At 39.7% G+C, this 23,764-nt stretch overlaps 1 protein-coding gene across 3 annotated transcripts in view; it reads left to right on the plus strand.

The window, feature by feature from the left end:
- ptpn21.S (protein tyrosine phosphatase non-receptor type 21 S homeolog) overlaps positions 1 to 23,764 on the plus strand; it is a 50,034-nt gene that overhangs the window by 21,005 nt on the left and 5,265 nt on the right. For 2 of the 3 annotated variants that reach the window (XM_041574495.1, XM_041574497.1), the window contains exons 4-15: positions 484 to 581; positions 2,627 to 2,694; positions 3,349 to 3,419; positions 5,675 to 5,762; positions 7,772 to 7,860; positions 8,710 to 8,797; positions 10,045 to 10,121; positions 15,763 to 15,870; positions 18,145 to 18,199; positions 18,290 to 18,368; positions 20,691 to 22,159; positions 22,896 to 23,036. In XM_041574495.1, the coding sequence (XP_041430429.1) occupies positions 484 to 581; positions 2,627 to 2,694; positions 3,349 to 3,419; positions 5,675 to 5,762; positions 7,772 to 7,860; positions 8,710 to 8,797; positions 10,045 to 10,121; positions 15,763 to 15,870; positions 18,145 to 18,199; positions 18,290 to 18,368; positions 20,691 to 22,159; positions 22,896 to 23,036 (2,431 nt within the window). The remainder of the gene's footprint in view (positions 1 to 483; positions 582 to 2,626; positions 2,695 to 3,348; positions 3,420 to 5,674; positions 5,763 to 7,771; positions 7,861 to 8,709; positions 8,798 to 10,044; positions 10,122 to 15,762; positions 15,871 to 18,144; positions 18,200 to 18,289; positions 18,369 to 20,690; positions 22,160 to 22,895; positions 23,037 to 23,764) is intronic. The other variant, XM_041574496.1, reaches the window with a different exon arrangement.

Here is a 23,764-nt window from a genome sequence, read left to right on the forward strand (position 1 = left end):
AAATAATTGGAGGAAGCTGTTATAACAAAGTCTAGTAATGCAGAGCAGGGGAAAGGTTAAAAGTATATAGTACTGTAAAAAGTATTAGAGATTATTCGTCTGTTTCAGTTATTGGTCACTATGTATGTAATTCTGTATGTTCTCTGTATAAACCCATTTATTGTACAGCACTGTGGAATACGTTGGTGCTTTATAAATACAGAAGTCATTTATGTTGCTCACACTCTGTGCATATTTTAATAAAACACTTTGGGTGTAGTCATGCGATTTCCCTCCCCACCCCCTAATTTGCATATGCAAATTAGGATTTGGATCAGCCGGACAGAAGGATTCTGGATCTTGTATTCGGTGCATCCCTAATTTAAAGGTCAATTACCCCTTTAATTTCAAAATAAAGGTGCAATATTGCTTCATATTCGAATTAAATGGCTTTATGAAACAATTCTTATTTGATATCACTACTACTTAATGTGTGTCCAACAGATACCAGTATTACCTGCAGTTAAAAAAGGACATCTTGGAGGGGAAAATTCCATGCACCTTGGAGCAGACCGTTCAGCTGGCGGGTCTGGCTGTACAAGGTGAGTGAGCAAAGGAGATTTAGTTCTGTGCCCTTATGAAATAGTTATTTAGCATGCATTTTTATATGGCACCTAATTAGGAATTGAAGATAAATAGAGAGAACTTAGAGGATGTTAAAGGGAATGTGCTTTAGAATTGTTTTATCTCTCCGAGCTTGCTCGCTTCAGAGTCCCACCAATTCTTGACAAATTCTTGAAATAGAACTGCTTTGACACCTCTTACAAAGTACAGGCTGCCAGTTAGAGTACACAGAAAAGTACTGTTACTGTTCCATTTTACCAGGAATGAACAACTTTCCGTTTTGCAGATGTCTAGGGTCCTGGGAATAGCCGTTTAACAATATATAATACACAAAAGCTATGAATATCTTGTAAATTATATCCTGAGTTCTGATGTCATCAGTTATAAACGTTGAGTTCTGATGTCATTTCTGTCACATGACTCACTGAAATTTGTGTATTATAATAAATAAAGTACCCCCAGTTGCAAATTATGAGGATACTAGACATTAAGCCCGTTAAATTAACGGGCGCTAGAACATATGTAGTCAAACATTTATAAAAACAGAATTGTTCTAGTCTAAAAAAATTCGCCAGAGACGGTCCGTGGGGCACATGCAGTATACTTGGGCAAAACAGAGGGTGACAGTGCAGGAATGTTACATACTTGGGCACAACAGAGGGTGGCAGTGCAGGAATGTTACATACTTGGGCAGAACTGAGGGTGACAGTTCAAGAATGTTACATACTCAGGTAGAACAGAGGGTGACAGTGCAGGAATGTTACATACTTTGGCAGAACATAGGGTGACAGTGCAGGAATGTCTCATACAGAGGCAGAACTTTCCCTTTAATGTCTGGTTAGGTAATTACAATCTGTACTCACAGGCCGTGTCTGGAACAATTACATAAATTCCACTCCCTTCAAAGAGTTTATATTGTAAACCTTTGGGCTGAGTCTTAATGATCAGAATAAATGACTTACATTGTGGTGCCTCTATGGGGTCCCTAATTACCCCCCATACCCTGAGCCCCATGAGAGTAAATACAGGGCGTCCAGCTGAGGGGCCTCTGGGCATGAGACAGCCCAGCAGGTTATTATTGCCACCTCCCCACTTAAGGGATGAACTATGACACAAATCAGTCGGACACAAATGACTCGGCCTCTCGCTGTTGTGTAACTACAACCCCCGCCTCCCTGTCACAGTCACAATTTACCCACAAACAGCTGAAACAATAGGGATAAAAACATGGCCGCCGCCTCCGCTACACATGGGAGACGGGTCCGTCAGGAGGTACAGCATCCAAGCCCCGCCCCCTCCTCACACGTCACAGGCGCTGCGGGCGAATGACACGAATGAGAAAAATAACCCCGCCCCTCCTTTGCATTTAATGTGGGACCTTCGCGCCAAAATAACGTCACGGAGGATGCGCAGCGCACACCATTTTTGAAAAGGAATTTCCGGCTCCCATTGGCCGCAACAGGCCACGCTCGCCGAGCGTCCTCCCGCCACCGCCCGGCTATTGGTTGTCGTTAGCCACGCCCACTGCCGAGGAATGACTGCACGCTCCCATTTGCCCGCCCAGTGAAACGCCCTCTGGTGAGTAACGGTCGCGCCATCAGTTGAGACGGCACATGCGCAGTAGCGCATTTCCACGGACACAGGGACGGACTGGACGCAGAGACACTTGGATTTTATTATATAGGATTAGAAGTTACCTCGGAGTTCCATGACCTGTATAAAAACACTCGGCCTTCGGCCTCGTGTTTTTATATGGTCATGAAACTCCTCGGTAACTTATAATATCCTTATAATTTACAAGAGGGGTTACTTTATTCACTATATAATATCCCTGTTCTATAGTGATTTGTGTCTTATTAGGACCTTGCTGGACACATAATGGTCCATACAAGCAAAACATCTTCAGATGTGGAGTTACGTACCAAATCAAATAAGCTCTCCCTACTGCTTTCTCCACTTTAACCAAGTATTCACATGCTCTGTAATGTTTCTTCAAGCTAGTTTTCTGCCTTTTAACTTTCAGCGGACTTTGGAGACTATGACCAGTATGAATCTCAGGATTTCCTGCAGCGATACGCTTTGTTTCCTGTGGTAAGCATTTTTTTACCTATTGTGTGCCTTTAAGGGGCTGGTGAGATACTGCAGCAGCCTCTGTTTTCCACCTGTATCGTTTTTATTGAGACCAGAGAAGCTCAACTGTTCGCATCCATCTGTTGTTCAACTACAAATCTAGAATCTGGATGTAAATGTGTAGCTCTAGCTCAATAACAGCTGATGGGAAGCAGTCTGGACATGCTTTATCTGGATATATTTTTGCTCAAAAATATGAAGCTATTGTCGTTGGCTTTATTTGAAATTCCGGTTAACCTTGCCATGTGAAGGTTATCTCCTTTCTGTTTGCTGCTATTTCCAATACAATAATGCCAAATTTCTGTCCCTCCAATGCAATGTTTGGCCCACCTTAAGGTCCGTAGCATTGACAGTCTAACTGAATTGATATACCTCAGAGGCCTGTCACAGAAGATCCTACACAGCTAGGGTACAAGTGGTCATTTTCTGGGTTTGTACTACAGTATTCTTGTGATTTAAAATGCAAATCAGAACATCAAAAAGTTCAAATCCTGTACAAAAAGGAAGGAATGTTTTGCTCTACAATAATAAAGAATATTGTCCTGCTGTTACCATTAGCTGTTTGTTGTCTTGTATTATTTGACTGTAACGTGACTCTTAAAACTTTTTCTCTAGGGCTGGATTCAAGATGAAAAAACTCTGGAAGAAGCAACAAAGAATGTGGCCTTGCTACACAAGAAATTGAGGTGAGATAGTAATTATCTATCGCTATGTTTATCCATATACAGGTATATCTCTGTAGGTCTTGAAACCAGTATATCATGCTGACTGTAAAATGTGAATTATTTTATAATGCAGAATAAAAACAAAACAAATGTGACCTGAATCAACAGTAAGCAGGCTTATACTACACTACATTACAGTGGTGTTGACAAATATCTTGTTAAATACGCTATATGACCAAAAGTATGTGAGACACACTGTGTGAGGTGCCCAAATACAAAATTGTCCTCAATTCCGATTTTCACTGTTGAAAAGTATCCCAGTCAGCACAGGAACTATTTGTCAAGAGCACAGTTGTTTTTTTTTTTTTTTTGGCAAGCAGCCCCACACAACACTAACATCACTATGCACAACTATTGTCTGGAATGACATAAAGGCTACTACCCTTGAACTGTGCTCTGAAGTGGAACTGCGGAGTAGTGTAACTGTGTAGTAGTATCTCACAGTCCGACAGATGAATCCTGTTTCAACAGTGACCAGGAAAACCCTATCTGCCCGAATGTGCAATGCTGAAAAGGAGGAGCAAAGAAAGATATATTCTGTTATTGTCACAATTCTTTATTGTAGTTACTTATCAGCCTGTTTTACATGGCACATGTGTGCTGATGATCCTTGTATTATGTGGTCATCTAATTGCCAGTCTCTGCAGGCAGTTCTAAAAACGTGTTTAACTGAAACTTCTGCCAGTAAATAAGTATTGATGAACAACACAGAGGTTTCCTTATCTATCAGTATTTCGGTTTCAGCTGTGAATCTTGTCAAGAGGGGCATGGCATTCTTAGAATTGGCATTATTCCAAAACTGATAACCTAAGGAGATCATTAGGACTTGAATTTGTGTAGTGTTAATGCTATCATCTCTTATACATATAGAAATTCATGTCATGCTCTCTGGTGTAGCAAGATTAAAATATTCCACTTTAAATATTCCACCTGGCTACCCAATAACCTAGTCAGTGGTTTGGCAATATTTCAGCTGTAGCTGCCCAGCATTCCCTTTATTCTACCACTGGAAACAGGTGGTTTGTCAGAAGCGAATTGACTTTGCTCTCTGACAAATGCTGAATGGCTAGTAAGGACTATTTTGTTTTTATCATTGTACTGTAAATGGAGTGTTTTTGCTTCATCTGGTACACAAAACAAAGGGCTAACAGTCTTAAAGGGAAACTAAATCTAAGATAGAATAATGCTAGAAATGCTGTATTTTGTATACTAAACATAAACATGAACTTATTGCACCACAAGCCTAATCAAACAAATGATTTATGCTTTCAAAGTTGGCCACAGGGGGTCACCATATTGTAACTTTGTTAAACATCTTTGCAAAACCAAGACTGTGCACATGCTCAGTGTGGTCTGGGCTGCTTAGGGATCGTCATCAATTATCAAAACAACACAAGTTAAATAATATCTTACGGAAGCTGATATAGCAAGACTGATTAATAATCAGACTAGGCAGACTGCACTGGATTCTGTGTTGTCATGTAATCTAATGTGGATTTTATAGTTTTTGTATTGTTTAATAAAAACTTTCTCCAACTCTGCAGAACCAGTGGCTGCAGCAAAATAATCCTCCAAATAGAATCCCAGTTTATCTGTTTAAATCTGGCTCCATGATCTTTGTTCCTGCAGCTGGAGTTGAAAACAGTAAAATCTAATACAAATCTCTACACAGTCGCCGACTGCTCTACAGGGAAACAAACAAAGCTGCTTGAGTTCTGCATGGCTGGGAAGTGGGGGTTCCCCCTGCTGTTCATAAGTATGATTGTTTCCCTGCCCAGCAGTTAGGGACCGTCTGACAATTCCTATCCACAGCAGTAAATGAAGGGAGAATTTCTTTAATGCATACAGTCAGGATTCTTATAAAAATGAACACATTTTTTAACTAAAGTATATTGGTGATAGGTTTCTTTTTCATTAAAGAAAGTAAAAATTGGATTTTATTTTTTTTTGCCTTTACATGCCCTTTAAGCTCCAGTTACAATTGTGAAAATAAGCTCTTTTCTGCCCTTTCTCTGGTGAGACAGGCAGTATTCAAAGTGCAAAATGCCATGTAACAGAGGGCTTTGACAAATATGTGGGTAGGAATCTGACTGCTATCATTGGCATTATGCTCTTTGAGTCATTGTGTTGAATCTAGTGAGGTGTGACCATAACAAATAGTGCCTAAGTACTGCTGTATCAGCTTGTAAATTCTGCCCATTTTACCTAACTTTTAGGGGCCTCTCTCCCTCGGATGCTGAATTATTGTACATGCAGGAGATTGAAAGGTTGGAGAGCTATGGAGAGGAAAGTTACTCAGCCAAGGTAGTAATGATCTGTTGGTGTTTTACTGCTTAATAACAGCTTTGTGTAGTACAGTTCACAATATATCACAATTTAGAGACTTGCTTGGATGTATAGCATACATGTGCTATAGGGACAGATTTTATTTACAGATATATTGCTTATATATACGAAATTCGGGGGTTGTGGAAGCACTCAATGCTAAATTAAAGTATATTTAAGTGTAATGGAAGTGCTACTTACAATGCACTTCCCTGGCCCCCTGTCTCATAAGCAATTCAGTATAAATGGAAGTGCATGTGTTTACAAAACATGGACACACACACACACACACACACACACACACACACACACACAACACACACACACACACACACACACACACACACACACACACACACACACACACACACACACACACACACACACACACACACACACACACACACACACACACACACACACACACACACACACACACACACACACACACACACACACACACACACCACACACACACACACACACACACACACACACACACCACCCCTAGATTATATGTATCAACTTATCAAGACCTATGTGTGCGGAAGTTTTTTTTTGCTATATATATACAGTGTATATATATATATATATCTTATATATTTTACTTTTGATTTTGAAAGGCACCACCTATTGTTATTGCTTATTATATGACATCTGTCTGCATGCAAGAAACATTGGCGCTTTACAGTCGTTTACACACTGTCCTGTTTCAATGTGTGACTTAGATTTACTCAGTTGGGGAATATTCCTATGGAACCTAATGGAAACTGCTTATCCAAACTGACCTGTTCGAACTGTGGGGATGGCAACCATTAACAGAGAGTTGTTTTTAACATGTATAAATACACTGTAGATAGTTTAACAACAAGAGAATACACCACACATACACAATACAGTTCAGTGCTCTCTTGCGATTCTCTTGTCAAATAAGCATATTAGAATTTGTTGTTTATCAACAACACCCGGCATTCTATGTCAGCCGATGAAACCTGTTATCCATACTGACAGAGAATGCTTGAAGCTATAGTCCAGAAACTAGTGGCGAGCCAGCCGTCCTTGCAGCATGTTTACAAAATGAACCCTGCGGTGAAGTAAAGGTAATCCTTGCTGGTTTGTATATCTGAACACTCATTTCCCTTTGGATCATAGCATATTTTTCAGAGATGCTGGGAGATCGGAAAACAGTGTAGCACTAAATAGCTCAGCTCCAACCTTTTCAGGTGTGATTTATGTGGTACAGGGAGATGTACCTAGGGAGATATAACTAACTGCATAACAAGTCAATAGGGGATTGAGTCATCTGAATCGTTTCACCCAGTGAATATACGATTCACTAAAAAACACACACTGGCCTTGAGCACTGCTAACATTTTTGCTTTTAACAAAGTTTTCTATTTCTGACTCGGCTTTGTTCCTTCCTTTAAAATTATTATAATAGAAATATAGCCGTTGCATACAAGTCATATTATTATTGATTTTAGTTATCTGTATTTACTTGACTGTTCTAAGCATGCCTGTGTGATGTTTGCAAGTAGGTCTTCTATGGCTTTTCCCCCAATTTCAGTATTGTGTCATTCTTTGGTAATGGAAAAAATCTTACTTTATTGATTCCCGTATATTTGAGGTGGCCCATACATGATTATCGTTAGCCAGTTCTGACCATAATGCCCAGCCACTTGGGCATGCATAGCACTCACTCTCTCTGTTTCAGTCTCTGCAAACTTTACAAAAATACGTCTGTGATTTTCCTAAAGTTTTAATGTGGCATTGGCAGATGCAGAAAAGAGCAGTTCTTTCTCTCTTTCCCTTACAGTCATATGATAAACAAAACGCCAAAGAATTAAGAGGGGTTGCCAAACTTTTTTATATGACTAAAATAAAACTTTATTTCAGATTTGAGCAAGCGGTGTATTTAACACTATAGTGCAAAGCACGCTAGGCAGTTTTTCTCATTTATTTTTTTTTGTTTTGTTGTTTCAATCCAGGATAGCCATGGTACAGATCTCTGCATTGGGGCTTGTCTCAATGGCATATTTGTGAAGCACAAGAATGGCCGCCCACCTATTGTTTTCCGGTGAGTTCTCGGGTGCTGTAAAAATAAAGAGCATTTGCAGACTGTCTTAAGGGGATTCTGTCATGATTTTTATGATGTATTTTTTATTTCTAAATTACACTGTTTACACTGCAAATAATTCACTCTACAATATAACATTTCATTCCTGAACCAGCAAGTGTATTTTTTTAGTTGTAATATTGGTGTGTAGGCGCCATCTCAGGTAATTTTGCCTGGTCATGTGCTTTCAGAAAGAGCCAGCACTTTAGGATGGAACTGCTTTCTGGCAGGCTGTTGTTTCTCCTACTCAATGTAACTGAATGTGTCTCAGTGGGACCTGGATTTTACTACTGAGTGTTGTTCTTAGATCTACCAGGCAACTGTTATCTTTTGTTAGGGAGCTGCTATCTGATTACCTTCCCATGTTCTCTTCTCTAGAAAACGTGCGGCTGCTCAAATATTATAGGAAACAGGGTGGGCCCAGAGATTCTGCCCAGCAAGAAGAGTGGTCCCACAGATTTTGGCCAGGTAGAGGTCTTAGGTCGTGGGGCCAATGAGGGCTGAGACGAACTGGGTTTTCTGCTGGATTAGGGGCTTCAGCCCTTTACCCCACATTAAATTATGAAAAAAAAATTTATTCTCAGTCAAAAGGGGAGGATATAGTGTGATGGGAAGCTTAGTGTGGCAGTGCGAGGGAGGTATGTCTCTTGGGAAGGGTTGGAGTCAAACAGATAAGGGGTTCCGCTATAAAGTAGTTTACAACATGTTATAGGTTGTGCACTGCACTCTCTTTGGCTATGAGGCTGGTTTCTTAGTTTGAATAAGATACATTTGATTCCGTTATGATTCTCCTTCTGTTTGTGTTTGCAGGTGGCTTGATATCGCAAATATGTCTCACAATAAGTCGTTTTTTACTCTCGAATTGGCAAATAAAGATGAAACCACCCAGTTCCAGATGGTGTGTTAAATTTCATAATTGCTGAACCAATTTTTTACCTGTGTTTATTAAAAAAAATCTGTATTGAGTGGTTGTATAAATAGCATGGGGTGATGTCCATAGACCACACCATGTGACGCTTTATCGTATATTAAGACATGTAATGGTGAGAGGAATTGGAGATATTGAGTTTTCACACTATTCATAAATATGTTCTTTGGGAATGTTTACTGTAATATTGATGATTTCATTGCCCATATAGTGGCATCACCACTTCTCCTGTGATGGGTTTTATTTTTCAAGATGTGCAGGCTGGTAAGATGATTGAGCAATTTCATTAAACACTGTCGACCAGGGTGAGATAACTAAATAACATGCCAGGGCTGGAAAATCAAATTCAAATTAACTCTATCCTTTCATGTTATGTGCATGTCCCAATTGTATGCAAACAGCTATTTAGCCAAAAACTATCTATATATGTGTATCTATATATGTCTCTCTCTCTCTCTCCGAAGCCCCGAATCCTTTGCGAAAGATTCGGCTGAATACCAAACCACATCCTAATTTACATGTGCAAATTAAGGGTGGGAAGGGGAAAATTATTTTACTTCCTTGTTTTGTGACAAAAAGTCATGTGATTTCCCTCCCCACCCCTAATTTGCATATGCAAATTAGGATTCGGTTCGGCGGGGCAGAAGGATTTGGCCGAATCCAAATCCTGCTGAAAAAGGCCGAATCGTGGATTCGGTGCATCCCTACTTTAAATATTGTCTACTAAAATCATTTAAACATTGAATAAACCCCATAGGCTTGTTATGCTTCCAATAAGGATGTATTATATTTAAGTTTGGCTCAAGTACAAGGGACTATGTAATGATTACAGAGAAAAAAAGTAATACTTTAAAAAAAAAATTAAATCATTTAGATAAAATGGAGTCCATGGGCGATGGCCTTCCCGTAATTCTCAGCTTTTTGGATAACAATTTCCGAATAACGTATCCCATGTCTGTATTTATATCTATACTATAGTATAATTGTATGGCAAATGTAAGGGAAACAATCCAAGTTCTTTATCAATTGGATTAAAAAAAAAAACAAACATCATCTTCTCACTGCACAGAACAGGAAAAGCTGCATTTATTTTTTAAAATACTTTTTCTTTCTCTATTAATGTTGTTATATTAGAATCCAACGGGGTTTTATTTTGGGAAAGCAACTAACCAGCCCATTTTTATTTTCCTATAACCTTTCCTGTTTTGTTCTCTTAGGAGGATATGGAAACTGCCAAATATGTGTGGCGGATGTGTGTTGCAAGGCACAAATTCTACAGGCTAAACGGCAATCTGTAAGTAACACCTATCCTGTTAAAGGCTACATTGTTATTAATGGATAACTATAAAAAAGGATAATCTTACTCCTTATAGGCCTTCATATGAACCACTGGTTTCTTTTATGTAACTTTACTTTAGAGTTTTATGCTTTCCCACAGGTGTTCAGTTACATGTTTTTTTGCATTAATATCTATCCCACTCTGATATAGGATATATTATCCAGATACTGGGACCTGGTGATTTCCAGATAAGGGATCTATCTGTAATTTTTATCATCATACCTTGAAGGGGTTGTTCACCTTCCAAACACTTTTTTCAGTTGTTCTCCAGAAATAAAGACTTTTTTCAGTTTTTCAGACTTATTTATTATTTTTTACAGTTTTTCCAAAATCTAAGTTTAAAATTAAATGTCCCAGTCTCTGGTGTTTCAGTCTGGCAGCTCAGTAATTCAGGTGCAGATTCTAAACTGTTAAAATTTTGCAACATTTAGTGGATACATTTCTCAGCAGCATCTTTGGAGTATTAGCAATTATTGTATAAATTCTTTTAAGGGCAGAGACACACGCAGCAATTCGGGGAGATTAGTCGCCTGGCGACAAATATCTCTTCTTTGGGGTGACTGAACTGCCTCCCCGCTGGCTACAATGAAATCGACAGCGGGATGGCACTTAGAGCCCTTCGTTTTACCAAAGTCGCCTGAAGTACGAGGAAACATCGGGCGACTAAAACAAAGCGCTCTGAGTGCTTCAGAAAACAAAGCGCTCAGAGTGCTATCCCGCCGCCGATTTTTGTTTTAGCTGGCGGGGAGGCAGTTCGGGGAGATTAGTCGATACGAAGAAGCGGAGATTTGTTGCCGGGAGACTTATCTCCCCGAATTGCTGCGTATGTTTCTGCCCTAATGAAACTCTGGGATTCTGCTCAGCAGGGACAAAGATAAGACTTGTATCAACTGAATGTATCAATTTTGAACAGTTTAGAGGGCCGTCGACCCCCCCTCCCCAGAGCTGCTTTAGAAAGGTGAAAAATATGGATGCACCAAATCCACAGAATCCGAATCCTGCTTAAAAAGGCGAATCCCGAACCGAATCCTGGATTCGGTGTATCCCTAGCGAGAAATTAGATTTACACTTCAATATTAGAAGAATGGTCACTCATAAGAAAATAGAAAGTAATTGGAAAAAATATTTATTTCTGGTGAACTATCTGAAACCAACTGAACTGAAAAAAGTGTTGGAAGGTGAACAACCCCTTTAAGTCTGCTAAAAAAAACAAAACAAAGACTAAACCCAATAGGATTGTTTGCCGCCAATATGGATCCATGCTGCTTATTTACAGTCTAAGGCAAGTTGTTTTCAAGATTACTTAGAATGTCAAGTTGCTTTAGACTTGGAAGCCTTCATAGACCCAATATTTTTACTACCAATGTTGTATTCTGCATTAATGTAAGTACCTGTGTTTTTTTGCACTGCCTATCTATATAGGAAGTTTGCGACTTCCCCAAGGACAAGCAGGCATTGCAATGGATAGTCCGTCTGTAGGCATGTTTCTTGGGAACAATTGGGGAGGAAAGGGGTGCCTCCGGCACTCTGAACCCTCTGCATGTAGCGCTAGAGTTAAGGGAGGTTTGCCAGCAAGTGGCAATGAACAAGGAGGGGAGCTGGCATGGGCACAAAGTTATGCAACTCACCTCTTAGTGCACTATATGCTTTGGGTCTCTGAAATATTTTCATCTGTATTATAATTTTATAATTCATATAAGGCACTTTGGGACACACACACCTTACTTTGTGGGTTCTTTGAATTATATTTTGCATTTAAGGAGACTTTTTTTGTGTGCGATAGAATTAGAATCCTCTAGGGCAGGGATCCCCAACCTTTTGAATCTGTGAGCAAAATTCAGTAGTAAAAGGAGTTGGGGAGCAACACATGCATGAAAAATGTTCTTGGGGTGCCAAATAAGGGCTGTGATTGGCCATTTGGTAGCCTCTGTGGATTGTCAACCTACATTGATGCTCTGTTTAGCAGTACATCTGTTTTTTAAGCAACCAAAACTTGCCTCCAAGCCAGGAACTCAAAAATAAACTCCTGCTTAGAGGCCACTGGGAGCAACATCCAAGGGGTTGGAGAGCAACATGTTGCTCACAAGCTACTGGTTGGGCATCACTGCTCTAGGGTGACAGAGGAGCACCCTGAGTGAGGGTAGTCTTCCTCAGAATGTACAGCTGCACAGATCCCTGTATGCTTACATGTGTACTCTTGTCCAGAAATTTGCCCCACAGTGTGCTCATGTGTATTTTAAATGTGGGGGGATGATGCTGGCAGCTGCCCAGCTGTTTCTTTATTTACTTGGAAGTCAGAAAATTACTGGAATCCGTAAAACCAAATATGATCAATTTGTCTTAAAGTTGATGTTTACTTTTGAGCAGAAATCTTGTTGTGTTGAGTGGGATTTTTTTTAAATCTGCAGTCCCTACCCACTTTGCTGCGTTCCCACAGTTCATTTCTCTAATGCATTGGCACATGGGACAGTTAGTTGTCTCTTGCACAGGGAAAAATAACCAGTGAAGTTTTTTTTATACCAAGAAAAACAAATATAGTTTTGTTAGGAAATAAAAAAAACAGTACTGAACAAAATGCTAGGAAATATTCGAGAAACCTGTAGATTGTCAAAGCATGGATGTCTGAATTTCCTCTTCAAGTTTTCAACTTTTGCGATGGCATGATAGCTTAACCACAAGAATGTGCCCAAAAAATAGCACACATCTTTATTGTGCTTTATTGCTATCAGACTTTGTGGTGTAATATAGCAGTACTTAAGTCTTTATTTCTTAATGACTAAACCCATATGTGTATATATTAGGACATTTTTATTAATTTTTAAAGGGCCAGGAATGTAAAATCACTAGGTGGGGTGCCAAGTTGTTAGGCACTCCCAGTGCTTCCAGTTGCTTACCTATTGCCCTGGGTTGGTACTGTTTGCTGTACAACAGTCCGTGTTTCAGTACTGTGCATGCGCTCTACAGAGTCGCAGGAGAGGACGATTTAGAGAAAAAAGAATATGGTGACAAGGTGATTCACAAGCACTACCCCAGGCTGGTACATTTTTTTTGAAGAGGAACACCAACCCCAATCTCTCTTATGGGGCTGCACCAAGAGGAGCGTATGAAAATGCTGAACACAGAAAACATTCTTTGTGTGAAAACCGGTTTAGAACAAAGCTGTTCTTTGGTTGTCTGATGCATCAGCGCTATGTTTTTAGTTTAAAATGTGTTGAGCAGCACAATCCTGCTGCCTATTTGATCTCTGACTCTGCAGCAGTACCTGTTCCAAGAGAAACTGTGGCCTCTAGACAGAGGGAAAACATTAGTCTTGCACTGACAGCTGCTAATCATTATTGCATACATTGTATAGCTGTATATCTCACTGTATCTTTAGAAATACAAGCAGCTTTTGTCACTTAGTGTGCACATTCCTTCTGGCCAAATGCTTCCATTTGCCTTTTCTTCCTGTCACAATATTTTTTCTTTCTCTGAATTAATTTTGTTTCACTGTCTCTTACACCTGTTTAGCCAATTTACAGCCTAAATGAGTCACGGCTGCAGAGAGCTGCCACCTGTCTTGCCCCCACACTAAGGGCTCTTATACACGGCTGTTTTTACCTGTGCTCCCCTGCGTTGAACTTTTTTCCATTCAGCCGCAGGGGAGCGCAGGAGTAGACGCAGTCAATTATTTTGAAGGGGGCTGTACTCACACAGATGCATGTAAGCACCAAACGCAGGTTGGGACGCAGCATGTTGCATTTCACCTGTGTTCGGCGCATACAAGCGTCTGTGTGAGTACAGCCCCCATCAAAATAATTGACTGCGTCTACTCCTGCGCTCCCCTGCGGCTGAATGGAAGAAAGCGCAACGCAGGGGAGCACAGGAAAAACCGCCCGTGTGTAAGAGCCCTTAGAGGCGCTAATGTGTTTTTACACTTAAAGTATAAAGGATCATTAACCTTTTCCATTCTCAAGTGTCTTGCATTGCAGTATGTTTAATACTGTGCTCATGCTGAATATAGTGCTATCATATTCAATGCGTCGAAAGCAAATTTATACGTTTGCATTTTTTAAATGTGACATTGATAAGCAGTATACTTTCTTTCCATCGTTAGTTAGAAAACATAATACAGAAGCTATTTTAATCAAATGCATCCCTAAATCTTGTTATGGTTGCTACATTTAATCTGTGTAATAGTAATTTCAATAGTTATGCAGATTCCATTTCATGTTGTTTTACCTGCACTGAATATTTGCCTACTGTTTATCTGTGTGTCCCGGTAGCAGGGGCTTTGCACAGGGCCACATGGAGGTACTGTCTGCTGAAAGCTGGCAAACTTAATTTGGATAAATGGGCCAATAGGAGTAGTGGGGAAACACTCTGGTATGTAAACCAAATTGCACTTAAAATTAAAATGTTCTTAAAATTAGATTTAAAAAAAATGTTGAAATGTCATAAAATGTTTTCAAACAATGCAAAAATGTTCAATCTGTAGAACAAATTGTAAGTTTAAATGTCAAAACCAGTCTGAGCTGCTTTGCTAAAACTAGGACATTATGCTATGTGTAAAATACATAGCTGAGCCAGTCACATTAAAGCTAAGAAGTACACCCTTATAGCTGAACAACCTGTAAAGTTGGTGTCCAGGCTCTACAGAAACCTTCTAGCCAATGTCCCCCCTCCATTCCTTACAGCTCAGGCACGATGGAAAACAAACATCCCAGAGCTAACCCAGAATGACTGGGATGAGGCCATAGAAACTATGTACAAAAGTTTGATAGCAATGAAGGATAGACTGATACAATACAAAGTATTCCACCAGCTCTACACAACCCCACTTAAACTAAAGGCAAAGGGTAAGAAGGACAATGACACCGTCCCCAGATGTGGGACCCCAGAAGCCAACTTTCTACACATGATCTGGACTTGCCCAGTAATAAACGCCTACTGGTCGCACGTAATGGCTTCCTTAGCAAACACCCTGGAATTCCCCCACAGTTTGTCTCCTGGGTGTAGTGGAGCACCTAGCATCCACTATCTGTGCAAGATTGAGGTTTAGGGCACTATTATTCTTTGCTAAAAAATGTGTGATTATGCCCACCCCTCCACAAAGGACTCCTGGATAAATTTAGTTGATTCTACAATACCCAAAATAAAGCTTACCCATGAAGTTATAGGACAGCAGATATGTTCGAGAAGGTATGGAGTCCTTGGTGGGAAATGGGCCCGGGCGCACAACCAAGAGATCAGCATGCAACCGGATAATGCATCTTTTTTAATTTGTACCTGTAATGACTTCCAAGACTAATGCAACTTCAAAATAAGCTGAAAACTTAAAATGTAAATCATCCAGTACCCGTGATACATGTTTAACTGTACACATGTTTATTGATATATCAATGTTTTTTGTTGTAATGTTTATTAAAACAAATAAAACATAACCTTCAAAAAAAAAAAAAGAAAGAAGTAAGGGGCTTCGGTTAGGTCCCTGTTTTTATTTGTTGGTCATGGACAGAGTGTTGGCACCAGCAAAGGTCACTTAGGGATTGGAAGTATAAAGTACAGGTCTTTGATTATCAACTCTTGTGTTTTCCTTTTGACCTTTCGTCCTTAGGGACTCGCCAGAGTCTCCTCCTCCTCCTATGGAAGGTTTACAGAAATCTCCCTTTTTCCTTTCCCTTCAACGCTTTCCAATACTGTCTCGTCCTTCTCTTCTCAAAGGGTGAGCTTGAGCAATTTTTGTACCATTCACACTGCTCCAAGAGGCTGCCTTATCTGGAGGGATAGCATGTTCCTACAGCTTATTTCTACTTTTCATATGATCTGTACATTAATCAGCTGCTCCAAGTTTATTTTCTTGCTTCATCATCTGTTCTGTCTCTCAGTATTCAATCAGACTTTCAGTCCCATCCAACAAGAGAGGCTTGTCTCCTTTTGTGGTAACCTGCTTTTAAGAGCTTGATCTGCTTCCGTCCCACTGTACTGCCCAGTTTTATTTATGGCTAAAGTCAACTCAAATCAAAACCCTTTTGTTTCCATGCTTTTTGCTAGGAAGTTTGTTTCTGTCTAAGTGAAAAATAAATATATAGATATATATATTGTTCTATATTTGTTTATGTATTTTTATTTAAATGCATTATATCCATGAAGAACATATAAAAATATAACTTTTTAAACCAAATAATTTACAAAGCAGATTCGTGGAATATTGTAATTGCCTTGTTTCTTAAGATAACATACATATAATCTGCTTATATATTTATGAACTGCCAAAAAGATAGGAAAACTATTGTTTTCCAGTTAAACATTTTGCATGTTCTAGGAATCTGGCAGACATGGCCATTTGGCAAGTGCATGTAGGGCTGCCACCTGGCCGGTAAAAATGATGGCTGATCCCAATGTTATTGATAGGGAAAACTGATAAATATATAGGAAGGCTGGTATTTTTATTCACAGAAAAGGTGGCAACCCTAAGTGCATGATGTAAATGTTTTAACAATATTTTGGCAATTATGGGTCACTGTTGTCTGTCCTTGATTTAGTCCTCCCCTCACAAACAGCCCCTCTTGTGTAGCTAACCTTACGGTGGGCTAGGTTCTGTCAGAGCAACATGTGCTGCTTTGACGGGTTCAGACAATATACCCTTTTTCTAGATCAACTGAGCTCTGGAATGTGCATAACCAATATCCTTAGTCCTGTTCAGTGTGATGCTGTAGCAAAATTCTCATTGTTTACGTGTAATTCCATGAATCTTTTTGTTTTATAGAAGAACTCAATGGGGCACATTTTGGCCACAAAGTTGTGGCCTTATTTGGTTAAGATTACTGATAGTAGACAGATGGTAGACAGATGGGAGACTGATAGTAGAGACAGAGGTCGAGAATTTGGAAGGCTCATTGTGTAGCATACAAACTAACTCAATCAGGAAATTGATCGGCCAGGTTAAAAATGCTATGTTTGCAGGGCCAAGCAGGCAGCTCCCCTTTGTTTTCCTGGCAAACAAGTTGATGGACAATTCTTACGATTGTACGATCGTTCCCAGATAATCGTGGTCTCACGATGACGATCGGATCTTTAAAAAATCTCAAAGCTTAAAGGTGGCAATACACGGGCAGATAATGCTGCTGATATCGGTCGTTTAGACCAATTTGACAGCTGTCTCGTGTATGGGGGCTTCCGACGGGCCTTCCCGATCGATATTTGGCCACGATATCGATCGGGAAGGTTTGATTTTTACCCGACCGACCCGTCGGAGCCCCTTGGAGTATTTTAATCCAATCGTTCGACCATACGGCCGAGCGGATCTTTGAGTCTATGGCCAGCTTAATGTCTTGGTTTCCCCAGTGACAGGAAAGTATAGCATAACAAATACATAAGGTACAACAACAAGAGCCTAAACAACAAGAGCCTAAACAACAAGAGCCTAAACAACAAGAGCCTAAACAACAAGAGCCTAAACAACAAGAGCCTAAACAACAAGAGCCTAAACAACAAGAGCCTAAACAACAAGAGCCTAAACAACAAGAGCCTAAACAACAAGAGCCTAAACAACAAGAGCCTAAACAACAAGAGCCTAAACAACAAGAGCCTCGTCTGAGTCATTGTATTTTGGACAAAAAAACAAAAAGTTGCAATTTCTCTATGGGATTAAACCTGTAATTAAAATTTAGGTGGGTACCCTTCTAAAGACTTCAGGGAACCTGCCCATGCTTTTGTATGTTTTTATTTGCATGTTTGTTCCCTTAAGGAAACTGAATTGATAAACTTGTGGAAAAAAAGGTACTGCATGGGCAAAAAAAGTTCCTGTACATATTTATAAAGGTTTCAAAATATTTATTCATACCAAAGGAACATGCTTGGTTCCTGGTTATATTTTCAGGATTGATCCTAGTACTATTGCTAAAGGTGTTTTATACTGCCAGAACTTTGTGTTTGCGCTCATATGCATTTTGATGATGTAACAGACAAGCAATTAATATAATGTGTTTGTCCCCAGACAATCTCAGACTGTTAATCCTGTTCGTCGGAGATCTTCAACCAGAGTTTCACTGGTAAGAAAACGGAGTCTTTTACTGACGAGTATTACAAACCCTACTGTACTGTCCATGCTTTTCAAATGATGGTCTTCTATCTTTTTGTAGCCCAAACACCAGCCTTACATGATGCCTCCGCACCAGATGCACTATAATGGACAATATGAGCCTTATACTTCTTCACAAGGTGAGTGATGTTTCATGTGTATGAACTGCATGAGTGGTAAGATAAGCACACTGGATATTAATATATGTCTATAAAGCTTTTAGTTCTAGCAAAACTAAAGCTGGGCATACATGTACAGATGTGGTAGTGTGGAGAGGTTGCCAAATGGGCAGATTTTCTAACAGTAACCGTACTTGAGATCACAATGCAGAGGAAGCAGCCTGTGGGGACAAGCCAATGTGCTTTTCGCCCTGATGGGATGGATAAACTTGCGCGATCAATACAGTATCTTGCAGGTTGGAGGCCCAGAAGACAGGACTATAAGCTGCCAACTCTGACAGTTGGCAGCTTTTATTGGTCCATGTTTGGCCACCTTAAGGATTAATAGTTCTAAATACATTTGCTTAATGATGTACACATATCCTATTTGGTTTTGCGGCTCATCCCAGAATACTTTGTTAAAAGAAAACTATACCCCAAACAATGTCGGTCTCTATAAAAATGCATAAACCAGCTCATAAGTAACCTTTTCCATGTAACTAAACCATATATCATTAAAATATACTTTTTTATTACTGTGTGCCATTGGGTAATCCTAAATAGAAAATTGTCATTTTAAAAGGGTTGTTCACCTTCCAACTACTTTTTTTCAGTCCACTTGTTTTAAGATTGTTCACCAGAAATAGACTTTTTTCATTTGCTTTCCGTTTTTTATTTTTTATCGTTTTTCCAAAATTGAAGTTTAAAGTTTAAAGGGGGTTATTCACCTTCAAACAACTAGTTGTTTTCAGATAGATCACCAGAAATAACAACTTTTTCCAATTACTTTCTATTTTCTATGTGTCACTGTTTTTGTAATATTGAAGTGTAAAGTGTAATTTTTCACCTTCTAAAGCAGCTGTGGGAGGGGGGGTCGCCGACCCTCTAAACTGTTCTAAATTGATACATTTAGTTTATACATTTCTTATTTTTGTCCCTGCTGAGCAGAATCTCTGGGTTTCATTACAGGCAGCTGTTGGAATTGATACAATAGTTGCTAATACTCCAGAGATACTGCTGAGAAATGTATCAACTAAATGTAGCAAAATTGTAACAGTTCAGACTCTGCACCTGAATTACTGAGCTGCCAGACTCAAACATGAGAGACTGATCCATTCTGAACTGTTACAAATGGATACATTTAGTGGCTTCATGAGTTATAAACAGTATCTTTTGAATATTAGCAACTATTGTATCAATTCTAACTGCTGCCTTTACTGAAACTCAGAGTTCGCTCAGCAGGGACAAAGATATCAAATGTATCAACTTAATGTATCAATTTAGAACGAGAGTCAGCGACCCCCTCTTCCCAGAGCTGCTTTATAAGGGGAAAAAATAGAAAAACAAACAATCACAAATAGAAAGTGATTGCAAAAAGTCTTTATTTCGGGTTAACTATCTGAAAACAACAAAACTATAAAAAGTTTTGAAGGTGAATTAAGGGACGCCCCCGTAGAACTCAAATTTATATTGCGGTTTGGTAAGATTCTTTAATATGCCACTTCATATTATAGAAAGTATCTGTTGCTTAAGTATTTATTTTGTGGGTAAAGTTTTACTTTAAAGAAAATGTTCATGAACAGGTGTCCGACTATAAAGAGCTCCTGTCATTAATAACCTTTTCTCAACTAATCTTCATTTTATAATATATTCCAATAAGTTTTTCCTACGTGAATTTGCCTCATAAAATTGGAGCCTTCCATGGTTGCAAATTTTAGTAGGAGGCTTATTATAACAATTTCTCTCTACTTCCTTTACCAACTATTCATTTTAGTGTCAAGGGTATTAAAAAAATGACCAAAACGTTTATGCCTCACTTCAGTCCCATTAGAGAATTTATATTGCATATGTGGAAGGTCCATACAGGCACACATTGTTCAACACACCACCAGAAGAAAAATACTGAAACATTATTTTTCATGGTTTAATACTTAAAAGTCACATTAAATGAACTTCTGAAATCCATCTGAGACCTGACTTGGCAGAAATTACAAAGCATTAGGTTGCTTATTGATCCTAAACCTGAATTCTGAGATGGAGATGAGCTGCAAAGTTGACAGATTTTGCAGCCTCAGCGGAAAATGAACAACTTGGCAGTTTAGTAGCTAGTGAAACTTAAGATTTATAGGTTTTAAAGCTGCAGGTTTGCTCACATCCGCTTGCTATATGAATGTCATCAAATGTGTTTTATCTAAACATGTAGGAGAGTTTGATTTGTCTTTGTTAACCTGCCAATGCAGATAAATAATATATAATGAACAGGCTCTCTTACTGAATATGGAATATATCCTTTAATTCTTGCAGACAATATCCCAATGTTTGTGAGCAGTCAGAATGGATATTATTACCACTCCCAGACTAGCCTTGATCGAACAGCACATGATTACAATGGAAGAATTCGCAATGGAAGTATCTATAGTGCTCACAGCACCAACTCTCTGAATACCCAGCAACACTATATGCAGCCCTCACCTATGTCATCCAATCCTAGCATCACAGGAAGTGACATCATGAGACCAGAGTACATCCCTTCACACCGCCACAGTGCACTCATCCCACCCTCCTATAGGCCAACACCAGATTATGAGACTGTAATGAGGCAGCTGAACAGGGGCATGATGCATTCAGAGAGGCAGAGCCACTCAATGAGAAATCTTAACATTGGCAATTCCTATGCTTACAGCAGGCCTGATGCATTGGTTTACAGCCAACCTGAAATTCGGGAGCATGCGCAGTTCACTCGCCCCCAGTCCAATCACTATCCTTTTAACCTGAATTATAGTTTTCACAGTCAGTCCCCCTATCCATATCAAGCTGAGAGGCGTCCAGTTGTAGGAGCAGTAAGTGTACCCGAACTAACCAATGTTCAACTTCAAGTTCAGGATTACCCCGCTTCGAACATCATGAAGACTCGGGTGTATCGCCCTCCTCCTCCATATCCTTATCCAAGACCAGCAAACAGCACCCCAGATCTTACTCGACATCCCATCAGCAACAGCAATCCTGATCTCATCACCAGGAGAGTTCACCATTCTGTACAAATGTTTCAGGAAGACAGCTTACCGGTAGCTCATTCTCTTCAAGAAGTAAGTGAGCCCTTGACAGCCGCTCTTCAGGTTCACCTTCAGAAAAGGAACAGCATTGAAATTGCAGGGTTAACTCATAACTTTGATGGCTTGAGGATGAAAGAAAGGTCGATATCCACATCTGCTGCCAGTGGGACACCACAGAGACTCCTGTCAAGTGAATCTCAGACTGTCATCATGGAAAGAACCAAAGAGGAACAGGGTGAAGACTCTGACCGAGGAGGGTATGGTCACAAGAAGTCACTTTCTGATGCCACCATGCTTATTCACAGCAGTGAGGATGATGATGAAGAGACTGAAGAAGATAACCGAACCAGCATTACTCAAGCGCCCTTGTTCTATGATAGAGCACAACTGCGTACTGTAATGGAAACGTACCCTGATGAGCTGGAGACAAATGACATCTACAGCTCTGCTCCTGCCAACCATCTGCACATTTATGAACACAAAAAACAAGATGAGGTGGAAAAGGAGACGAGGCTTAAAGTTGTAAGCCCAGTGCAATTTTCTGATGACTTTCAACCCAATAGGAGAGGGGAGGGCAACATACCACCTTCAGCATCTGAGTCAGACCTAACTGCAGTCAGCATAAGGTATAGACCTAAGAAGGATCCATTAAAAAAGAGGCCAGTGTCTGATGTCCTGTCAGGAAAGAAGGATATTGTGGAAGGACTGCCACCTTCTGGAGTAAGTAGGCCCTCTATTTGAACTTCCCAATATATTTTCTGGGACTTTTCGTGGGATTTTGAAGCTTAGTTGGACAAAACGAATCTAAGTGTTTTTTCCCTCTGTTCTGAGGATTAGATTAGTATCTCTGGGCAAATAAGGCTGGTCAAGTTCACATATTATTGTACTCCTCCAAGACAGCTCCATAGGCGATAATTGTCATTAATTTATAGCTTTGTGTTTTATTATCCTTGCTGATGAATTTACGTAGTGGGCGCCCCATGGCCCACGGCCGTTTGTCGCTCCTGTCCCCTCCCCTTTATTTGTGCAAATTTTCATCATCTGGACTGGAGCAATGGGGATTGGCGAATGGGAATTTAAAAAAAATGATTGTATTTCCAACGCATACCCAGTGTTTTTGAACCAATGTGGGTGTGGTTGGGCAGCATGCCACCCCCCTAAAATCCTGCCGCCCTAGGCCCGGGCCTAGGGGGGGCCTGAGTATTGTAGACACACAGAGGATGTCAGTTTCTTCACCAATTGCCCCTAACCTGTTTGAGCTGATAAATTACTGAAATGCCCTCACCCTATCCTTATATGATAATATTCAACTGGAATGCTAGTGCTTGAATTTGTTATATGATCCCTCAATATAGCTTTACAGTTCACCAGCATTTTGGCAAGCGATTTGCCAAGCTATTGTCTTATTTTACCTATTATAATAATAATATTAAAATTAGAAACTTTACTTCTCTAGGGAATAAAGAAGGGCCCCCGAATGGAAGCCAAAAAAATTGGTCCCCTGAAACTGGCTGCATGGAATGGTTTATCTTTGTCCCGTATGCCTTTACCAGATGAAGAGAAAGAGGAACCCTCCAGTGCTTCAAATGACGACAGAGTAATTATCCATACGTAATTTTGTAAAAGTTTTAATGGCAACAAGTTGTGCATCTGTTTTCTAGAACTCTAATCTGGAAATAAAGACCTAAAGGTGAACGTGTGGTATCTGTATGCTACTCAGTACTCCAACCCCACTGTGCAATTGGTATGACAAATGGGAACCAGTACAAAAAATGGTGCTCATTCTTTATCCAGCAATTTATTAGTTACTTTACTCAATTGTTTGACCTTACTAGGCATTAATACTGTAATATTTTATTGTGCTAACTTAATTCTGCACAATTCTAAAGAGAAATGAACAGTATATATATTTTTTTTAACACAAAAAAGTAATTCTGCTTAGTATTTGCTATCATTGCTATTTTATATTCGGTATCACCTTTTTATGTTGTAAAGTAAAGAACTTTAAAAACAAAAATACACGGAGTAGTAGTAATTAAAATGGCAGGCCAGCCTTATTTTGAACTGTGTTCTCTAATATGGCAACATTTTGGGGCTGATTCACTAACTTCGAGTGAAGGATTCGTAGTAAAAAAACTTCGAATTTCAAAGGTTTTTTTGGGCTACTTCGATCATCGAATGGGCTACTTCGACCTTCGACTACGACTTCGAATCGAAGGATTCGAACTAAAAATCGTTCGACTATTCGACCATTTGATATTAGAAAGTACTGTCTCTTTAAAAAAAACTTCGACCCCCTAGTTCGGCAGATAAAAGCTACCGAAG

The sequence above is a fragment of the Xenopus laevis genome, chromosome 8S, assembly GCF_017654675.1.
Source record: "Xenopus laevis strain J_2021 chromosome 8S, Xenopus_laevis_v10.1, whole genome shotgun sequence".
Lineage (NCBI taxonomy): Eukaryota > Metazoa > Chordata > Amphibia > Anura > Pipidae > Xenopus > Xenopus laevis.